This window comes from Vombatus ursinus, unplaced genomic scaffold, assembly GCF_900497805.2.
Source record: "Vombatus ursinus unplaced genomic scaffold, bare-nosed wombat genome assembly UNPS02014861.1, whole genome shotgun sequence".
NCBI classification, from domain to species: Eukaryota; Metazoa; Chordata; class Mammalia; order Diprotodontia; family Vombatidae; genus Vombatus; species Vombatus ursinus.
Genome location: NW_020954639.1, coordinates 15883979 through 15904982, shown reverse-complemented (window position 1 = coordinate 15904982; position 21004 = coordinate 15883979). Strand labels below are relative to the sequence as shown.

The following is a 21004-nucleotide window of genomic DNA, read 5'->3' as shown; positions in this document are numbered from 1 at the left end:
TCCTTCCTTCCTTCCTTCCTTCCTTCCTTCCTTCCTTCCTTCCTTCCTTCTTTCCTTCCTCCCTCCCTCCCTTCTTCTCTCTCTCCCTCTCCTTTCTCTCATTCTTCCTCTCTCTCTGTTTATCCCTCTTTTTCTTTCTCACTCCATTCCCTCCCTCCCTTCCTTCTTTCTGGATTCTTTTTTCCCCCTGAATTCTCTTCTTTCATGATTTTTGGAAAGTATATAATAACACATCATTTTATCCTTTATTTGGATTTTAGACCATTTTTAGATCTCATCAAGTTTGTGATCAACTCACCTTATATTAAACATATTTAATGACTAGATGTATGATTACAGTCATTTTAATTAAATAAGCTTGAAACATTCTATTTTAATGACTTCATAATTGGCATGTTTAAATTGAGTTCCAGCCTATTTGCTTCTCATATTAGGTCACAGTTAAAAAAATGTGTCTGCTGAAAGAATTGTTGAATAAGTTGGAAATATATATTGATTTTTATAGTGCATCACTGTGCAGCAGCAAGAGAAAAGATGGTATTTTACTGCACTGGCAATAAAGCAAACCAGGAATTTGTGTCCACCTACATTGCTTTGGAAAACATAGCTAAGACAAATAAGATAGGGGTAGTTTATCACAATTGGCTCCTTATTTTGAGTAATCCTTTTTGATGGAAAAACTTTAGATATAACCCTTAAGCTGAAGTTACTTGTAAGGTGAAAGTTCACCAACATTGATCATTTCAAATATAGACCAAATCAATAAAATTCAATTAGAGAAAAATTACCCTATATAAGAAAGTGACAACTCCTTCCATGTCATTCATTTCTGGAGAGAAAAGCTTCTCTCATGTTTTCTAGCTATTATTTTGTAATCTGAGAGACAGAGGGGGCCAGCCTTGGAGTAAGGAATCCTGTGTTCAATTCTGGCTTCTGAAGCATACTGGTCTGGTGAATATAAACAAGTCATCTAACCTCACAATGTCTCAGGCAACTTCATAAAAGTACAAAGTAGAAATTAATTTGCTGATGTTTGTCGCTGGAAGGAGTTTACACAGTGGGAGTTTCCTAACCAATAACATCATGAGCCTGGAACCTCCTCCACCCACTCCAAATCCTAGGTTGTATTGATAATATATCTACACTGCTTTGAAAAATAGGCAAATATTCATGTGTAGACATAGTTAACAAGTATACCTTGCTTCAGGTATCAGGTGTTTTCCTAGAATATATAGATTTTTGTTTCTTAAAAAGAGAATCTTCTTAAATAGATCTATGGGATTCTTGAATTTGGCTTTGAGAATTCTATTGTGAATCCTTACTCTAAATGATTTTTACATAAAGTCATATTTTTAATATCCTGGTTAAAATGAAGTACAACTCTGTCAGTACATAAATTTGCATATATATGTATATAAACATCAGCGTGTATATTTGCTTTTGTGTGTCAGTGTAATAAACAGTCTGTATGATAATAGCTGACATGTGCATAACACTCTAAGGTTTGTACGGCATGATGGCTGACTCTAACAAATAGGCAGAATAGGAGACTGACCAGTTTCTTGGTGTTTTTATGGATGACAGGGGAGCCTCACTGGTCTCCTGCCCTATATTTATTGGCAGATATCTGAAATTTCAGTTGGAACTTCTTGGTATTAGCCCATTATTTAGTTATCATTTACGTTAAAATGAAAATGTCCCATGAGAGGGGTAACCCTTTGAGTTATCAGTTATTTACATCTTTGTCTGAATGTGTTTATGAGATCTTTCTCTGATTTTTGACAGAAATGTGAAAGCATGGGGCACTGGAGGAAACAGAAAAGCAGAGTTGCTACTTAAAAAGAAAAGGGAGGCAGAATGACAAACTAGAGATACTAAAAAACATTTTCTTCTTCTTCACAATTTAGCCTAGGGCTGCTCATATCCTCCTTCCTCTGTTAATTATTCCTAAGACCTGCTATTCTGCATTTCTAACCTCTTCCAGCTTTGCAAATATAGCTAAGAAACAAAGAAAGACTAACAATGAAGGGAAAGCACACCAAGGGGAGGGCAGAACTGTTGTTCTGATACCCTGGATCCCAATGTTCCACCTACACTCCATGCTGTGAAATCTGGCAGCTTCCTTAGTGTTCAAACTGCTGCCTAAAAGAGAATAAAAAGGGTGAAAAAAAGAGAAAAAAATTTACTTATTTAGATTCATCCCAAAAGGTTCAAGGAGCCAGCTGAGACAGAAAGATGCTGTAGCTATGATTAGACAGTAATTCACATTTGATTAAAAGATTTTTTCTTGAAAAACATATGAGAGCTTGGTTTTTTAGGGGTGTGGGATTTTGTACCCTGTAAACAGGAAGGAAGGCTAGACCTCCTAAGTACCCCATCACTATTTCTTTGGCATAATAGTCAGGTGAAAGAAATATGGGAAATATACATGTCCCCTGCTCCTCAAATATAACATTCCATCTGCTATCTCCATGTCTTTGCACCAGCCATCTCTTATGCATGTAATACATTCCCTCTTTATCTCTGCCTCAGAGGGTCCTCCTCTTCCTTTAAGATGCACCATCTTCTGCATGAAACTTTTCCAGATCTTTCAGTTTCTAGGGCCTGTCCTCCCATACTACTTACTTCTGTTTTTTGTATTTCTATAAGCACTTTTGACGTCCCCATTAGAATGTGATCTTCATCAAATTAGAGATTGTTCAATACTTTGTGCTTGTATTCCTAATGTCCAGCACAATACATGGTACATAGTAGGCACTGGTATTGATTTATTAGGCAACCTGAATGATTATACAGTTTCTACCAATTCCTTAACAATATTCACCAACCCGTAAATCCAGACTCCCTAAGAAAAAGCTTGCCATAATTTCTGATGGCAATGACCTGGTCTTGAATTGCACTCGTAAGTCCTTCCATTTCTGAACAGAATGATGTATATGCCTCAATCATTTTTTGATGCTTTACGTCAACATATAATTGGCTGAGTTCATTTTGATATTGCTTATGAAGTCCTTTTAGTCTGGCTCTTGGATCTTAGCTCTTTAACAGACTCTGTCTGGAGGGAAGCCAGCATTGCTTATATTGAATATGTCAAATGGTCTGTACCAACCGTGCTGATTTTCACATTTGCTATTGATTTGTGAAGTGGTATCTATTTTTTCCAGAAGTATTTCTGTAAGTTATTAGCATGTTTATTACGTTATCTGAGGACATCTATCTATCCTCTTCCATTTTTTGACAAGGAAGTATTAATCTGTCTAAAGCTAGCTGTGTTTGGGTGATAAGCACTTTTTATAAAAAATAATATAGTGTGGGTTTTTGTTTGGTTACTCTCTAGATCAGTTATTATTCACTTTATTCTTCCAAAAGTATATGAAACAAATATTGGAACTGTGATAATTACTTTCAAGCTGCTATTCCTATTGAGCTTTGACTTTAGGATGCCAATAAGTCTCTTGGCAAATCCTGCTATGGCTTTTTCCTTGATAATTTTATGCTTGTTATATCTTGCATGAAGAAGACCAGGGAATTAGACAGTTCTAACTTCATCTATTGGTTCTGTTTGACCTCTGGATTCAAGCTCAAAACCTTTGCTGTCTATTTTTCCTTGGTGTTCATTAAAAATTTTATACTTATTGAATCCAACTGACATTTTGATGTCATTGAAGAATGTTTCTGTGAGATTATGACGCTGTTTGATGTATTTTTCAGTGGAGCTATACAATGACATCCATGTACATCAAGTAATTCATTCAAAATTATAGTGTAATTCACTTGACTTGGAAACCATACATGATTATATTCAGGAGATATGATATTAAGTTGCAGGTGAGTTAGAATCATAACAGTCTATATCAATTATCCTTTAAATATAGAATAGTTTTCTATATAGACATTAAATACTCTAAAATTTTCACTATGATTAGTTATGTGTTAAATATTTGCAATAGATGAATGATGCATGAGCCTGAATAAAAAAATTATGGTAATCAATAGAAGTGTCATTCCTGTTATGGTGCTTTTGGGAAGCTTTTTCAAAAACTAGAAATTATAATTTAATAACAATTCGCTTCATATACTTTGTTGATATAGTTGTAGATGCTTTTGCAAAGAATACATAACCATGTACAATAATTGTCCTATAATTTTTTGGTAATATGTATGTGATGACTTTTGTTAACAAAAGTAGGATCAGGCTTGTGTTTGAGAGAAAACTAGTAAAGTGCTTTGCTAATGCACAATTAAGTCCATAAACAATCAAATAATGATAGTAACAATAATGATGAGGAGGAGGATAACTTATGTTTACATAGTGCTTTAAGGGTTGTGAAGCTCTTTACAAATATCTTTCATTTGATCCTTACAACAATTCTGAGAGGTAGGTTCTATTATTATCCCCTTTTTACAGAAGAAGAAGAAACTGAGGCACACCAAGGTTAAGTGCCTTGGCCAAGGTCATACAACTGCTAATATCTAAAGCCAATTTGAACTTGGATCTTCCTGACACTAGGCTCAGCACTCTAACCACTGTGCTGCCCAGTCATCTAACCACTGTGCCACCTAGCTGTCTCTGGTGCTTATGATGTGCCAAAGATTGTTCTAAGCAATGGATATACAAAGAAAGACAAAAATATGTTCCCTGCTGTCAGGAAACTCACATTCTAATGAAGGAGACAGCACGCAAATTGAGTATGGAAATACACATTATATAGAGTGTAAATGAAAAATAATCTTGTGAGAGAAGGCCTGTGGGGAGAGGAGCAGGGAAGGACTCCTGCAGTGGGTCAAATTTGAGCTGTACTGAATGAAGACAGGGAAAGTAAAAGTCTGAGGCTACGAGGAATAGTATTTCAGGATGGTGGACAGCCAGTGAAAGGACACAGAATCAGGAGATGGAATATCATGTGTGAGAAGCAGCAAGTGAGGTAGTGCGACTTCAAGAAAGTATAGGAAGACTTGGAAAGCTCAGAGGGCACAAGGTTGTGAAGAGCCAAACAGGATTTTGCATTTGGAAGTAATGGGGAACGACAGGAGTGTTTTGAAAAGGGGGTAATATGGTCATACATGAGCTTTTGCACACTAAGAAACCCTATTTTTAGATCAGCTGGACTACATATTAACTTAGCTGTTCATACTCTAAATGTGAGGCTCTTTTCAAATGACTGATAGACTTCTATTGACAGAAATCAAACAAATCAATTCTGACATTCTTTTTAAAAATGAAATCAGAATATAAAAGGAAGTTACAAAGGAAGTTACATATAAATGGAAGGAAAACTTACAGGATTTTAGAGATTCAGATAATGGTGGTAGAGTTTGGTTTTATCACCAACCCAAGATAATAAGGCATATTGTTTCATGGGCTGCTTGGTCATCTTACGCTACGAGTCTGATAATAAACACTTGCAAAAAAATTGTAAAGATTACTGCATCTTTTTCTTCAATATCTGCTCATGTGGATAAACAAAGACATTTTACAAAGAATTTGATAAGATTGTCCAACCTAAATTAATTTGATTGTAATATTCTATAAGCTCAACACAAAGGTAAATATAGGGGAAAATGGTAAAAAAAACTTAAGTATGTTGGAAAACATGGATCCAGATTAAGAAATAGATGAAAAGCTTGTTAACTATCTAGAAGTTTCACACCGAAATATCACAAATATTTCTTTACTTAGGGAATCAAGAGGGTCTGAATATAAAGACCAGTAAATAATGTCACAAAAATGAAACTGATTACATTTTAACAGGGAGGAAATGACTAATTATTGTTATAAGAATAATTTCTGAATCAGTGAGTGAACAGTCTATCAACTTCTTAAAGTAAAGATTAAAATCAATGCCAACTAAGAATAAATAGTAAAAACGAGAAGACATAGTTAAATTAAAGCAATTTCAAATTGATCTATTTAAACAAGCTATTGTTGAAAATTGGCAAATGAATAGATATTGACACAGATATTTCTTAGGGAACTTTAACTTGTGTAAATCCATTACCACCATGAAGGGAATGAAACAGCCTCATTCAGAAAACAATCTCCTTGCCAAGGGGGCAGAGATGACAGTAAAAGGAATGAGCAGTTTCAAGTACAAACTTGTTTGCAAAATTTTATGAAGGAGAAAAGTGGGAGATTATGAGTGGTACCACCTCTTAAAATATTAAGAAGTGAAAGTATAAAAAAACAAATTTAAAGAAAACTCACTTAACTCAATTAATCCAGATCATCCTGCCGGGACTTAAAGAAGAAACTAAGAGTAGGATAACAAACCTATGTAAAGTGGAAAAGATCCGTCAGTAATTTTTATAACAAATTATTTTCTCTCTCAATAACAATGGAGCTACCCCAATGGACATAGAGATGTGCTCTATGAGAAAACAGACATAATCCTAAAGAACACAAAAATGAGAAAACCAGATAGACCATATCAAATGTACACAGAAGTCATATTAAGGGAGACATAACTTTGAGGTCATTGGGAGACTGAATCTGAAGAAACCAAGACTATTGAAAACAATCTCAAATGTTAGTAATACCAAAGAAAAAGACAATTGGGAAAATAACAAATAGAAACTCTTGAACCTACTTTCCCATCTCTACAAAATATGACAATTTCATTGTGCAATGGAGACATTTTTTATAAACATGTATGAAGAGACAAAGTAGGCTTTAATAAATGATATTCTATAGCAGACAACATATTTACAGTCATACAATTCTTGGAGAGATGCAGAGTATAAAAGATCTCACTATAGTTATTGTTTGTTGACTAATAAAACAGGCATATATTTATTGGGTTTGGTAGAGGAAAATACTGCCTTAAAGCTGCCATCAGGGTTCCTTCCTTATCTTTTCTAGAATCATAAAAAATTTCTTGAAACGTATAACAGGGAAAACTTTATTCAGTGTCTCTTTGATTAATAGCATCAGGCAAAGCATAAAAAAGGGAGACATAAGGTTGACAAAAGCATTTGTCACTATCACAAAGGATATCCACCACAGAGCCCTTATTGAAGAATGGTTTTCTTTATAGATAGTGAGGTCTTCAAAGTGCTTCTTTTTACAGATGTATTCTGCTAATTACATAAAACTTCATATTATTGCAGTGATTTCTACGTGAAATTTATAATTATTCAAGGGTTTGGCCTATATAGAGGAAGAACAAGAAGGAGGAAGAAGAGGAGAAGGGGGAAGAGGAAGAGCAGGAGGAAGAGGAAGAGGAAGAGGAGGAGGAGGAGGAGGAGAAGGAGGAGGAGAAGAAGGAGGAAAAGGAGAAGAAGAAGGAGGAGAAGAAGAAGGAGGAGGAGGAGAAGAAACAAGTGGAAGAAGAATGCCTTTTGTTCAGATTATGCTATGCAATTCTATAGATAGCTCTTCAAGCTGGTCCTTTAGTATGTACACACACACACACACACACACACACACAAACCATACACATATACACACATATGTATATATGTATGTCTTGGACAGACAATGAAGATGGGCAGTGAACTGGGTCCAGAATTGAATAGGAGGTAGAGAGTAGATAAAATTGCACTTGAAAAATTGCAAAATTATAGTGCTTGCAATGACTTCACAAGCTTTTCTGTGAAACAGAGGACCACCTTTTTAACACTAGCTTTTAGTGACATAATATTATTGTAAAATATGTACTACTATTAAATATGTAATACTATTCTCTCTCCAGAATTAAAGTTGATTGTAAACCAAATGGCATAGAAAAGACTCAGGGTAGAATAAAAAGGCTGTAACTCATTAGTATGAAGAACTACCCACCAATTGCAATTTAAAATATATCATCTAAGTAATATGATGGCAAGACAGGTCAATCACAGAGACAGAATAACAGATCACAGGTGGACATGCCATTTACTTGTATTTCATTGCTATTCTCATAATGTCTCAAAATCTAGAAGAATACCTGTAGTATGTTGGGTAAATAACACCCTTGTGGAGGATTTACAGGAAGACATGGGCTGGTCCTTTCCTCAACCAGTCGTATTAGTTTCTAAAAAAGAAATACATTGCACTTATTTTGTATATATATTTTTACAGACTTGTATGGATGCATGTTGCATTGACCTTGAGGGCAGGGATTATTTCATTTTTGTTTTTATAGTCTCAGCACTTGGCATAGTTCCTGGCATTCAGTAAGTTTTAAATAAATAATTCCTAACTAATTGATTGACAATAATTGCATGGAATGAGAAGTTATAGTAAGCACCTGTATGATCTTGGGCCAGTCCTTTCCTTTCTCTTGGTCCCTAATTTTGTCCCCTCAGTCCTTAGTTTTCTGATTTGGAAAATGTTTCCTAAGTTCCCTGAAAGCTTTTATATTCCATAATTCTATGAACCTAAATATGGAATGAAGACTAATTTTATTTAATTTTGATTCTCTCTCTTGACCATATGATGACCCTCTTCATGCTAAAATACTTCCTGGAAAAAATAGAAATGATTGCACACCCACTAGAATGTCTGGCTAGTTTTAATTGACCACATGCTGAATTTGGACAGTTGTCCTTTGACCTCCTTATCTACTTCTGATTGGTTCTTCAGCTTTTCCCCATAGTGCTTCTGAGCACTAAATAGCTTAACAAAGTCTGCCAATTCTCTGTTCTCACCCATCTGTCAGATGGTTCATTAAAATGCTGAACAGCAGTCTCTAGAGACCACCCAACTCCCCACTTCTTTTCATGACATTTTTTTCTTCTTGTTGCATCCAGCTTTTTGATCTGTTAGTCTTTCATCATGTGGGTATTCCTTTATGGTCTCTTTTTTTTGTGACTTTGCCCATCCAGTTAAGAAAAAAAAAATACATCGCATCTGTGTGATGTACACCTTCTACTCACACAGTTGGTTCTTTCTGAAAATGATTTGATTTGGAGAATCCTGCATTATCATGATAGGCTGCCCCATTTTGGATATATTTCTAGTGCTTTCTAACCTTGACCAAATATTTTCTAAAGTCATAGGATATGAGGAAGTGAAAACATTGCCAGTATTTTGATTTCTAGACCAAAAGAATTTGTTGAATTTGCTAGGCAATGTGAATAGAAAAGTCTCAGAAACAGCTGTACTATTTCACAAGAGATATTTGATGATTCCTCCAGAGACAAAAAAAGAAAAAAAAAAAGAAAAAGTAAATGTCTTCCTTTCACCAGAAGGTGTGACATATCCCCAGCAGAAATCAAGGACATTATAGAAGACTGTTTTATTCTTTAGGAAAATCCAGCCCTCAATGGTCCCATCCTTTTGAACTCCTCCTCTCATGTGGCTTACTCTGTCTGCTCCAGTTCAAGATAAATATAATTAATACTTTAACAGCCATTCATCTGATCAAGTGAGAATCAAAAAGTAATTCAGCTTGAAGCGATCTTAGTGATAATTTAGAGGCCAACCTGTCAATTTTTTAGCAGATAAGGGAACCGAGTAAGAGCAGAGCCGGAAGTCAAATCTGAATCTCCTTTCACTTGGTCTTCTGCCCAGAGCTTACTCTGTACTCTTCCACTCAGCATGGTCTCTACCATTCCCAGAAAGCTCTTACTGTTGCCCCAGAATTCATATCTTGGAAGTACTTTCCACTATGTGGCCTCTCTATCTTATTGGATCACTCCTCCAGAAAATCCAACACTCAGGCACTCAGGCCAGCCATATCTCAATACTCTGCAGGCTGCTCTACTCCAGGTTTCTCTATTAGGTCCTACATGAGATGCCTTCATCTCCCTCTGCTTCTCTTTCTCAGCCTCCTTTTATGTGTGGTCTTTTCCCTTTAAAATGTAAGATCCTTAAGGGCAGGGATTATCTTTCTGCTTGGATTTGTATTCCCAGTGCTTAGCACAGTGTCTGGCATACAGTAAGTGTTTAATAAATGCTTGTTGGCTCTCTGGTTCACTCTTTTCATCTATTTCAAGTTGTTCCTCTGCAGCATCTATAGTTTGCATACTAAAGATTATGGAATTTAGAAATTGACTTTGAGGTAATTCCATTAAAAACACATCAAAGACTTCATAATCATCTTGATTCTCTGACTTGCAGGTAGGAGAAATAGTCTGGTACTGTGGGAGTAATATAAGACTAATAGGCAGAGAGCCCTGATTTTTCTGCTGCTTATAATCTGTATGACCTTGGGTAAGTCACTCAAGTCTATGGGTCTCAACTTTCTTGTCTATTAAAAAATGAAACTGGACCAGGTGACCTCTAAGGCCCTTTCCTGATGGTGGTTATCAACCTTTAGAAAGCAGTTCTAAATGTTTATAGACTGCTGAGAAAAGTGTTGCTTCCCCCGCTCCCTACTCCTCAGTTCTAGGAGAGACAAATTGAATGATCACTTTATAAATAACAGCTGTTTGCATAAATATCTTTTAAAAATGGTTACCTACTTTAAAAATGAAATGGCTATTCATACAATTGAAACAGTGTTTGCTTCCTACAGTGTTCATCTGCTCTGAGTATTGAGATTTGAGATTTTAATATGGGCTCCACCATTAACCAGACGTTCCACTTTGGACTAATTCTCTAACTTTTCTGGGCCTCAGTTTCCTCATCTATTAAATGGAAGTATTCAAGTAGGTGAGTTCTTCAGTTCCCTTTTAGCTAAGCATTCCTAGAACCTTGTTGTTCAATCATGTCCAACTCTTCATGAGCCCATTTGGGGTTTTCTTAGCAGAGATACCAGAATGGTTTGCCATTTCCTTCTCCAGCTCATTTTATAGATGAGGAAACTGAGGCAAACAGAGTTTAGTGACTTGCCCAGGGTCACACAGCTAGTGTCTGAGGCTGAATGTTAACTCAGATCTTTCTGACTTCAGGCCTGGTACTCTATCTACACTACCTCCTAGCTGCCTCCTTGAACCTATGAGTGCCATATTCTCCTGGTATTTCAAAAGTATTGTTTTTGGTGCTCTGTCTATAGTAGATGTTTAATAAATTTATGCTGGATTGAAACAGTTCTTTTTAGTAGTGCCAGGCTAAGGCAGATATTTTAAGTAGTTTTTTATGGGTGTGCACATGTGTGCATCTCCTCATGTTTTGAATATCATAAGTCTTGATGGTCAATATCACTTCAAAATATAATTTCAAGTACAGATAATTTGCCAGGACAGTCTAGGGGGATTGATTCCTTCCTAGTCTGGTACTTCAGTGAAAATGGTTCTATGTCAACAGGATTACTCAGGGCAAAACTGCCTGATTGGTACATTTCGATTTTTGGTCCTGTGGTTTTATCTTTCTAGATTCTCCCACCTCCAGTGTTCTTCCTCTCTCATCAAATCCTGCATTAAGGAAAACAGCTGATATATGTTAGATCTACCTTGGTGTGAATTACACCATATTTCCTCCCCCAGGGGCTACTGAAATTTGCCCCTCCTCTGTGTCTTTGAAATCAAAGATAATATAAGTATTAATGATTAGGTAAAGGGTAACTGGGGTGAGGAGAGAATAGGAGGGTGCCTTTAATTTTGCACACCCTTGAACAGTTATGGATTTGAAGTCAGATCTTCCTGTATCCTGGCCCACCACTATATCCATTGCATCATCTAGCTGCCAAATTGGCACTTTTGTAAGCTATGAGCTCATCATCCTATGTTCTCCTACCATGTACCAATGCCTATTTTACTATTTTACTTGGGAATTGATCTGTGTTGATTTTATTTACTATAGTATTACTTTTATTTATAAATGGCATCTGGTCAATTATTTTCTTTAAAAAAATGAACCAGGTATCACACTACTTTTAGAAGATACTACACTTAATTTCACATGAAATCCTTCTAAGATTTTCCTGGATTGAGGGGAAAAAAATTTCCCCATACTTTTATATTCAGGACAGCCCAAGCATTCTGTTGCTTTTCAGCTAACAGGTTGTAGATGGCAGTTGTATTTAATAAATCACGTTGGACACCTTATCCTTTTTTCCAAAGTGATTGTCATATTGTAAGCTTTACAGTCTAAAGACCAGAAGAAAAGCAAAGATAACTGCTCAAATAAAACAATAATTCATAGTATGAAGCCCCCGATCTCTGTGATAGACATTCTGCAGAACTAACTGGAACCAATATGGAAATCTGGCAATGTCCAAATTCAGACTTCCAGTGGAGGAAGTGACATTTTCTTTTCCTTCTTACTTGTCTGAGCTTTTTTTTTTTCAATGAACCTTAAAAGTTTGATTCCTCCTTGTAGACCATTGCCATCTTCTCTTTCTTCTGCAGAATTGTGAATTTTAAGTTATTTTGAAAGGCTTTCCTTTTAAGTAAGACAATTACTTCAGTAACAGATTTGCTTGTCACTATATATGTGCCCTTAGATAAGTCCCATTCTCTGGGCCTTAGTTTTCTTCATTGTGAAAGAAGATAGTGGTATTAGAAAACCTTTAAGATCTCTTTCATCTGTAAATCATTGATCCTATGACCACAGACAAGTCACCTTTGTTGTTCCACTTGTGAAAACACAGGAAAACTGGAACGCTGTGATTACATTTTGTTTTGTTCTTTGTTGATATGTTTACTGGATGATGATGGTTCAACTTATTGAAACAAGTTTTATTATTGGAACATGAAATCCGTGTTTCTTTTTTTGCCCTACAGCTCTAAGCACACTACTGTGGGAAGATATTTCTGTTTGAACGTATCAAAAAAGGTTAAAATTATTAAGTACTCTTATGCTTAGTCAGACTTCAAATATTTGGAACCTTTAATTTTTCCATCAGCTTATTCTTTTGGATTTTTAGGGACAGTAAAGTTTATGCATATTTGCAAGGGACAAGAGGTAACTTTGCTATTTAATGAAATTTTAAATTCACATGTGGGAGCTCTGTTGGTGTGTTGGATGAAATTTTAGGATGCTGTGAAATGGAAGCATTAAGATGGTATCATGTTGTTCCCTCATGCTAATTCATCAGTTATTTGGGAAATGATTTGGGCATAAAGCTCATTATTGGAATAGGAGAGATGTGAGGGTCAAAATGCCATATTTTTGTAAATATCTAGGTTTGAAGGGCCTTGCAGAGTTCTTTCCCATGCCTGCCCCCATTGTCTGCTTTGTGTTTCATGATGAAGTTGTGAGGTTTCACAACCCTGCCTGGCATTGTATTCAAGTTCCTCCACCCAAAAGTCTTCCTTGACAATTCACTTCTATAAAAATCTTTTCAATAAGTTAAATGACCATGGTCCAGTGGAGACTAACTAATCTGTCTCATTCTGTAAAATGGGGATGACGGTCTATCTTATTGGGCAGAACTCATAATATTCTTGTGAGAACCGGGCTTTTCAAACCTTAAGTCACTGTAAAAAGGTGAGCTATTATTACTTTGTGGAAGAATGCTATTATAGAGGTTATCTTTGAGTCCTACACTTAATGTGTTTCTATACCTTGAACCACAAGTAAGTCCTTTGATTTTATTTGTGTTTTCTAGAGCATCAGAGCATCAGGACTGATCCTATTGGAAACAATTCTTTTTGGTTCTCTGCTACTATACTTTCCGGTGAGTTGCATGATTGTTTTAAATTAATAGTCCATTTCACTTAGCATCATTAGCACAAAGTACTAAAATGTTGGTGATGAAAGATACCAGTTTTAAATATGAAATGGTTACACACATATGCAGCATCTTGGGTACTCCTTGTATATTAAACTGCAAGAAAAACTATCCCCAAATCACTGAATCTCATGGGTCCACATCTACAACGAATTATAGCTCACAAACTCCTCCAGCAATGACTTTAATTTTTTTCTAGTCATCTTGAGGATTTAGATAAGTAAAAGCAAAATGCAAAAGTTATAATATCATGTTTCCCAAATAAACATGCCATCAAGATGAAAATGAACTCACATGGAGCTCTCATATGAATGATACACACATATATACTCAGGGGTAATAGGTGGCCCATGTGTGTGTGGGGCAGCTCACTTGGATACTGAAGGACTGCTGATATCTTCTGCTGTAGTCATTATGACTCTTCTCTCCCTGGGCCTATTTCCTACCAGGTATGGCATTTCCACTGGGAGCTTTGCGTCACTTGTGCTGTGGTAGTTGCCAGACAAAGGCAGGTAGTCTTAGATGATTATCTCTCTGTTTGCCATGTGGCATCTCCATTGCGCATGTCTCTCTATATGTCTCTATTGGTCTGATGATGTAAATTGGTGACATAGTCTCAACTGAGCATTGCTCTGCAGATCTCATAGTGGTTGGTGTCTGCTGGTCTTTGAAATTTCTACAGGAAATTATTTCAAGCTAGTAGGTTTGGGCTTGTCTCTCCAAGACCACAGTATGGTCATATTAGCTTCTATTTGCCAGTGGTTGGACCTTTGTCCTGATAAGAGTAGGTTGGTAACTCTTCAGTTGTAACCAATTGGGCTCTTTTCTAGGTGGAGATAAGCATCTTCTCTTATAGATGACTACCTAAGTCAGGATTAGACATTCCTAAACTCATTTAAATGAAATTGAACCAGAAAAAAAGACAAATTAAGAAGGCAAGAGCATCATTTCTAAGCTGCATTCCTGTACTGATTGTACATATCTACAAACAGTAAAGCCCCCATGCTTTGGTACCATATCTTGGCTAAATCCCAAACAGCATTATCTTTCTACACATGGGAAAACAGATATTTTAACTGTCTATAGCTTAGATCAGAGGTGTGAAAACTGTGACCTATGGCTGCATGCAGCCCACAACACTTCTGAGTGAAGCCTGAATCAGATTAAAATATACTCCCTATCTAATTTTAACATATTACTATATTAACAGAAATATATAAATAGGTAGATTTCTAAGTCAATATGTGGCCTGCAGAGATATTTATGTATGGTTTAGTGGCCCCTGTTTCTATTTGAGTTTGACAACACCGGTCTAGATGTTAATTATTTCCCCAAATACTTCATGTAATGTCATTACCTAGAAAAGTCACATATATTTCAATGATTTTAATTTATTTATGTGCCAATTTCAACCAAATTGATAATTGCCTTAGTGTAGTAAGTAGGGAGAGAGAGAGCTGGTGGCCTTAATCACCTAGAAGGTCTGGGTTCAAGTCCTTCCTTTGACATATATTGGCTATGACCTTGGGCAAGTCACAAAATGGGGTAATACTACTTGTGGTACCTACCTAGGGGAATTTTGGCTCCTCACACATGCCAACCTACCAAATAGTTTCTTTGTATGGAGATTTTTTAGCTTTAATACTTTATTTAAGTTTCAATTGAGATGAAATAGGTAAAGTTCTTTACATACCTTAAAGTACTCTAGAAAGGTTACTTACTACTACTATTACTTTTGGCTAGAGCTGTGATTTCATCTGCTTAGGGGACTCCTGATAAAGAACTTAAATTTGACTAGAACAATGAGAAGTGATACACCTAGGGACATACAGCTACTGGGTATCAGAATCTGGCTCCCGGACCTTGGATCCCACTTCTTCCTGACAGTGAGGCTTACTCTCTATTTACTGTGCTTTTCTCCATTTCATTACTGTTATTGTTACTATTATCATTATAGTTTTCATTTTAAGTTTTTTTTTAATTTGGCATATATACCTATCAGTTTGTGAGAACATGAAGAACCACATATTACACAAAAAGAAGTATAGTTTCTGGGTTGAGTGACATAATTAGGATGATACTGCAGAGTTTGTATTTTGTCCTATAAGTCATAGGGGAGCCACTGAAGGTTTCTGAATAGTGGGGTGAATGGAAATTCTTTGGTGCTTCTCAACTGCAAGATGATCAGAAAGTGGTACAGCAAGGTGAAATGGGGAATGGAAGGAATGGAGATGTTGATACTGGTACAAATAGATGATCTGGTTTTCTGGAAAGTTTTTATGGCCCAACTTAAAAAACAAAATGGAATGTAGCTGAGTGATATAGTTGCCTACATTGACTTGACTAAATTATTAAATGTGAAATTTTGACATGCAAATCAGCTACTAAGTTCCTGGAGAAGGTCAGCATATGTGTTTTTGAGTCAAAAATTCCTTCAAAGTAATGCAGGCAAACATTTATATGTATATAGTTTTGTTGTTGCTACTCTCACTACTGTAGGAGTACAGATTTAAAGCTGGAAGGGGCCTCTAATGTCATCTAGTCCAACCCCTTCATTTCATTCAGAAACATTAAGTAAATTGTCCTGGGCCGCACAGGTAGGAAAAAGTACAGGCAGGGTTTGAACCCATGTGCTCTGATTTAAAATCCAATTCTCTTTCCGTGGTGCCACACTGCTGTTGTTGTTGTTGGTATCATCACCATCAATCATCAGGATTATTATAATTCTCACTTTATATGCAATGGAGTTATTGTATTGGATAGAAACTGACCTGGGACAAGTTGCTGTCCTGCTACTGTTCTTTTCATGACTGCCTGTTGAAAAGATATTGTTGTCATCATCGTCATTGTCATTACCGTTGTTGATTTTTCTCCCTATTTATGGATACATTTAAACATGTCCTAAATTCCATAGGCCAGTACATATTTCCAAGAGCATCATAAAGAGTTACTAATTTGTTATGAGTTGTGCCTTACAAACCAGGTGAACAGTAAAGGGTTCTGGCTTTATTTTACCTGGTTTAGTTTCCATTTGGGAAGTGGTGCCTTAGTGAAATGGTTGTGTCCCTATAAAGTTGATTTATTTTAAGTGAAGCATCATCTGATTTACAGCAAAGCAGAAACCAATAGTTGGTTATTCATCCTTTGGCCCTGGAAAGACAAGTTGACTCAGGCTCTGAGGTCTGGAGTCTGTGAGAAGAGAAAAAAAAAAACTTCTCTTAAGAAAAAAAAAAGACACCTGAAAGAATTTGAAGTTGCAGAAATACTGACAACATTCGTAGTCATGATCAGAGATCCTTAAGAATTGGATCCATGCTTTGGGGCTGGGGGCTTGGTGGCTAAATCGATGACCGCAAAAGAAAAAGAGCATCATAGTGAAGGAAAAGAAAGAAGCTTGCAGAAATCATGAGAACAGCACTTTAGGTCAATAATTTTTAATGTGACCAAGAGAAACAGAACAATGAGTAATTGAATATTTACCAAACAGATCTTGCCAACAAGAACATTAAGATATTTCAGAGTATTGATTTTTTATTGAATCTACTGCCTACTATCTCTTAATAACTCAGGTCTCTTCTCCATTTCTTTAAGTTACTTCCAGGTAACCTTCAGGTAGTGTATAAGATATGACTTACATCTCTGCTTCTCTTCGAATGTCCTTCAAAAGAACTAAATTTATTAAGAACTGTCAGTGAATAGATGAAAAAATCGTCTTAATTCATACTATCTACTTGAATAGGATAAAATGTAAAATTTTCTATTTGGTGAAGACCTAGATCAAGGGTTGGCATTTTAATTGCCACCTTTTTTTGTACATCAGCAAGGATGGTGTTTAATTTTTAAAGTTTTATTGTATTTAAAAATGTAAAAGCCATTTTTATCTCTGCAGTTTGCATCCCTGTGATCTAGATTGTTGCAGGACCAACATAAGAATCAATCAAAAGATCAGACTTGGGCAGTGATAAGGTTTCTTTTAAGTATTAAATTCTAAAACAAAAAATGAGAAACTGGTCCCATGAATATAGACTCAGGACAGAAGCTCGGTACTGGATCAAGAAACAAGCTATAGGACCCCAAAGGGAGTGCCAACCATTTGTACTATGGTAAAAAATTTTAGTATTACTGCCATTTTAAAGACCATTGTTCACATCACAGGATGGAGTTTGCAGAATTGACTGCAGACATCAAATGTTAGTTCAGGTTAGTGATAGAAGAATTTCTGGCTACACTTTTTTACCCCTATTTAATTAAGTTGTAAAGTCATTATAGCCCTGGAACTATCTGGTCAGTTCCTGCTCTGTCTGTTCAAAAAAATTCCAGCTTGAGATATCAGTTTTGCTTCTTCATTTACTAATCAGGTTATTAACTTATCTGATATAGATCTTCCCCTTCTGACATCAGTTCTTTGATGTGGAAATCTTTACTTTCCCCCTTGCCCTCTGTAAAAATTCCAACTGAATCCATTTTACGTTGTCCTACATATAATTGTTGTAAATGCTACTCATGGCCCATTAGGTTTTGTGAACCATAGGATTGTACTCTGAGAATATAATTAGCCAGTTATTAAAATGCCTCTGTGTGTTGATGAGTATGATTGGCATTGGTACCTATCAACAAATCCCTGAATATTTTTATGTCATTATGATACAACCTCATCTCAGCTACATACTCTTTGTGTAACCTAAGGTGTAATAGATTCCATCAGACAAATGTGGGTTAGGGATAGGTCTAGGATCTGTGATTTCAATGGTACAGGGAACTCTTGGATGAGGAAGCTCCTTCTACTGTGCGGGTTAGAACTTTCTCTGCAACTTACAGTCTTAGAGACTTACCCAGAAAACAGCGGTTTAGTAAATTGTCCAGGGTCACATAGCCAGTATGTATCAAAATGGGACTTGAATCCAGGCAGAATAAAAGAACATGTCCACAGACTCCAGAAAAAGTGAAGGCTGCCAATCCGAATAGTACTGAAATGTGAGGAAGTGGTGGTCTTGGATTTTTTTTTCCTATTAAACTCAGCTGATCATTCCATTAAACTCAGTTGATCAGGAGATAAAACGTAAATAGCTTCAACTTTTAAAGTCAAATTGCAGTGATTTTTCACTGTGTGAAACAATGTCAGTGCTTTATTTAATAACCCTCTCCTGTAATCATGGCTTTTGTCTACTTGCTTATATATCACATTGTCAATAATGCATTTGTAATTTTACATGTACTATGTATTCTTTGCCAGTTTTATTATATCATGTGAATATAGAAAGACAGAAATCTAGCTCTATCACAAGTTGCACAGATGTTATATAAGCATTAAGTAACTGTAAAACCTAGGACAGCTAAATTCAAGTTCACTCTGTGATGTCCAGGCCAGAATGTACAATTGATTAACTGGTGATTTCTTCATACTTTTGATACTACTTGTACCTGTAGGTCTTTTAGAAAGACATTGGTGGACTCCATATCCCTTTTGTATTTTTAATATAATAATTGTACATATTGGTGATATTTTTGTTGAAAACGGTAGAAATGCACTGTGTTTATGCTTCTACTTCCAGTTTGTACAAAGCTGGAAAATAAATAAATATAACAGGAGAAAAAGAACATGTCAGTTTCTTAGTAAAGGTGAAAGCTAACTTTTGGGGAGACTATGAGGTTCATTTGATTCCACATAACCATAAGGTCAAGAGAATAAGTGAATGTCTCTAGCACATCGGAGAGAGCTGCTGTCGTAGATTTAGGGCAGTACATGGACAAGGGTCGTGTAGTATGGATAGGTGTAGATGCTTTGTAATCCATCAGAGTTTGGGAGTCATCCTGAATGAGTCATTTCAACCCTCTTACTCTCAGTTTGTTTCATTTTGTTTGTTTCAGTGATTGAGTCTGCCCCTCTCACTCCAGCTGGAAGGATAGCAGCCACTCTCAGGTCAATCTCACTGCTGATTGACAAAGCTGTGATCCCCTTCTTACCTGAGCCAATTAGTCCACCCTTAAGGAGCCTGGTGACTTCTGTTTCAAGGACTCACTATCCTGGTGTCAAAGTGAATGTGGAGGTCTGATCAGCTTTAGCCCTGCTGCAGCTCAGAATTCCTGAGTTCAAGCCCTCCACCACCCTTAGCTGCCCTGGGATCAGGGATTACATGCATGCACATGCATACTCAGCTATTGTGGATGGGCAATAAGCACTTATGGAGTACCCACCCGTGTGCCAGACATTGTACTAAGTGCTTTACAAATATTCTCTGCAAGCCTTAGTTTTGTTATCTTAAAAGGAACGAATTGGGCTCACTGATCTAGGTAACATCATCCATCCTGGATTCCTCACCATCTCTCCTCCCATCCTCCATCCAAGCTGTTGACAAGGCCTGTCAATGTCATATTTGCAGCTTCTCTCATAGACATCCCCTTTTCTCCTCTGACACTGAGGCAATAAACCTCACACCTGGATTATTGCAATAGCTTGACAGTTCATTTGCCTACCTAATCTCTCCTTATGCCAATCCATCCTCCATTCAGCCACTGAAGTGATTTTACTAAAGTACAAGTCCAATCATGTCACTCACCCTACTCAATAAACTCCAATGGCTCCCTATTGCTTCCAGGAGCAAATATAAATTGCTCTGTTTGGCATTGAAAGCCCTTCACAAACCTCGCCCCTTCTACCTTTCTAGTCTTTTTACACCTTACTCCCTAACACATTCTCTTTGTTTCAGGGACACTGGTCTCCTGGCTATTCCATGAACGAGACACTCCATCTCTCAGCTCCAGGCATTCTCTCTGGCTATTACTCATGCCTGGAGCATTTTCTCTCCTCCAATCTGACTACTGGCCTTCCTGGCTTTCTTTGAGTCCCAAGTAAAATCCCACCTTCTACAGGAAACCTTCCCTAACTCCCTCTTAATTCCAGTATCTTCCCTCTTTTAATAATTTCATATTTAGCCTATATGTAGCTTTCTCTGTATTTGTCTGCAAGTTGCCCCCCCATTAGATTGTAAGTTCCTTGAGGGCAGGAACTGTCTTTTGTCTCTTTTTGTTTCCCCAGTGCTTAGCACAGTGCCTGGTACATAGTAGGCACTTAATATGTGTTTATTGAATTGAATTACAAGTTCTCTCCCAGTATTAAATAATCTAAATTATCTTATGTTATCCAAAGGTTGGTTGGTTTGTTTTGCTAATGCCTGCTTATCTTCTCTATCCCTACTCTGCCCTGATATCCATAATAAAATGGGTCTGGCATATCCCCTTCTTATATCAGGCATGCCAGTAAGGTAATATCAGGCATGCCAGCAGGGCTAAGGTAATGGATATTCAGCATCCATTAAAATCCTTCTCTAATGCTTCATCATGGTATGAGTTTGGGAGGCCAGTGCTAATGCAACATAAGCTTTGGCAGATCTTACCAAGCTAGAAACATATGGTGAGATGGTTGATGTGTCATTGGACAAGTCCTTGATAGCTCCATTGACATAAGA

General features: G+C 36.7%; 1 protein-coding gene across 1 annotated transcript in view; it reads left to right on the top strand.

Annotated features, from left to right (window-relative positions):
* Positions 1 to 21004, top strand: part of GPR158 (G protein-coupled receptor 158) — a 413352-nt gene that overhangs the window by 236700 nt on the left and 155648 nt on the right. Inside the window, exon 5 of the mRNA XM_027841527.1 lies at positions 13416 to 13484. Coding sequence (XP_027697328.1) covers positions 13416 to 13484 — 69 coding nt within the window. The remainder of the gene's footprint in view (positions 1 to 13415; positions 13485 to 21004) is intronic.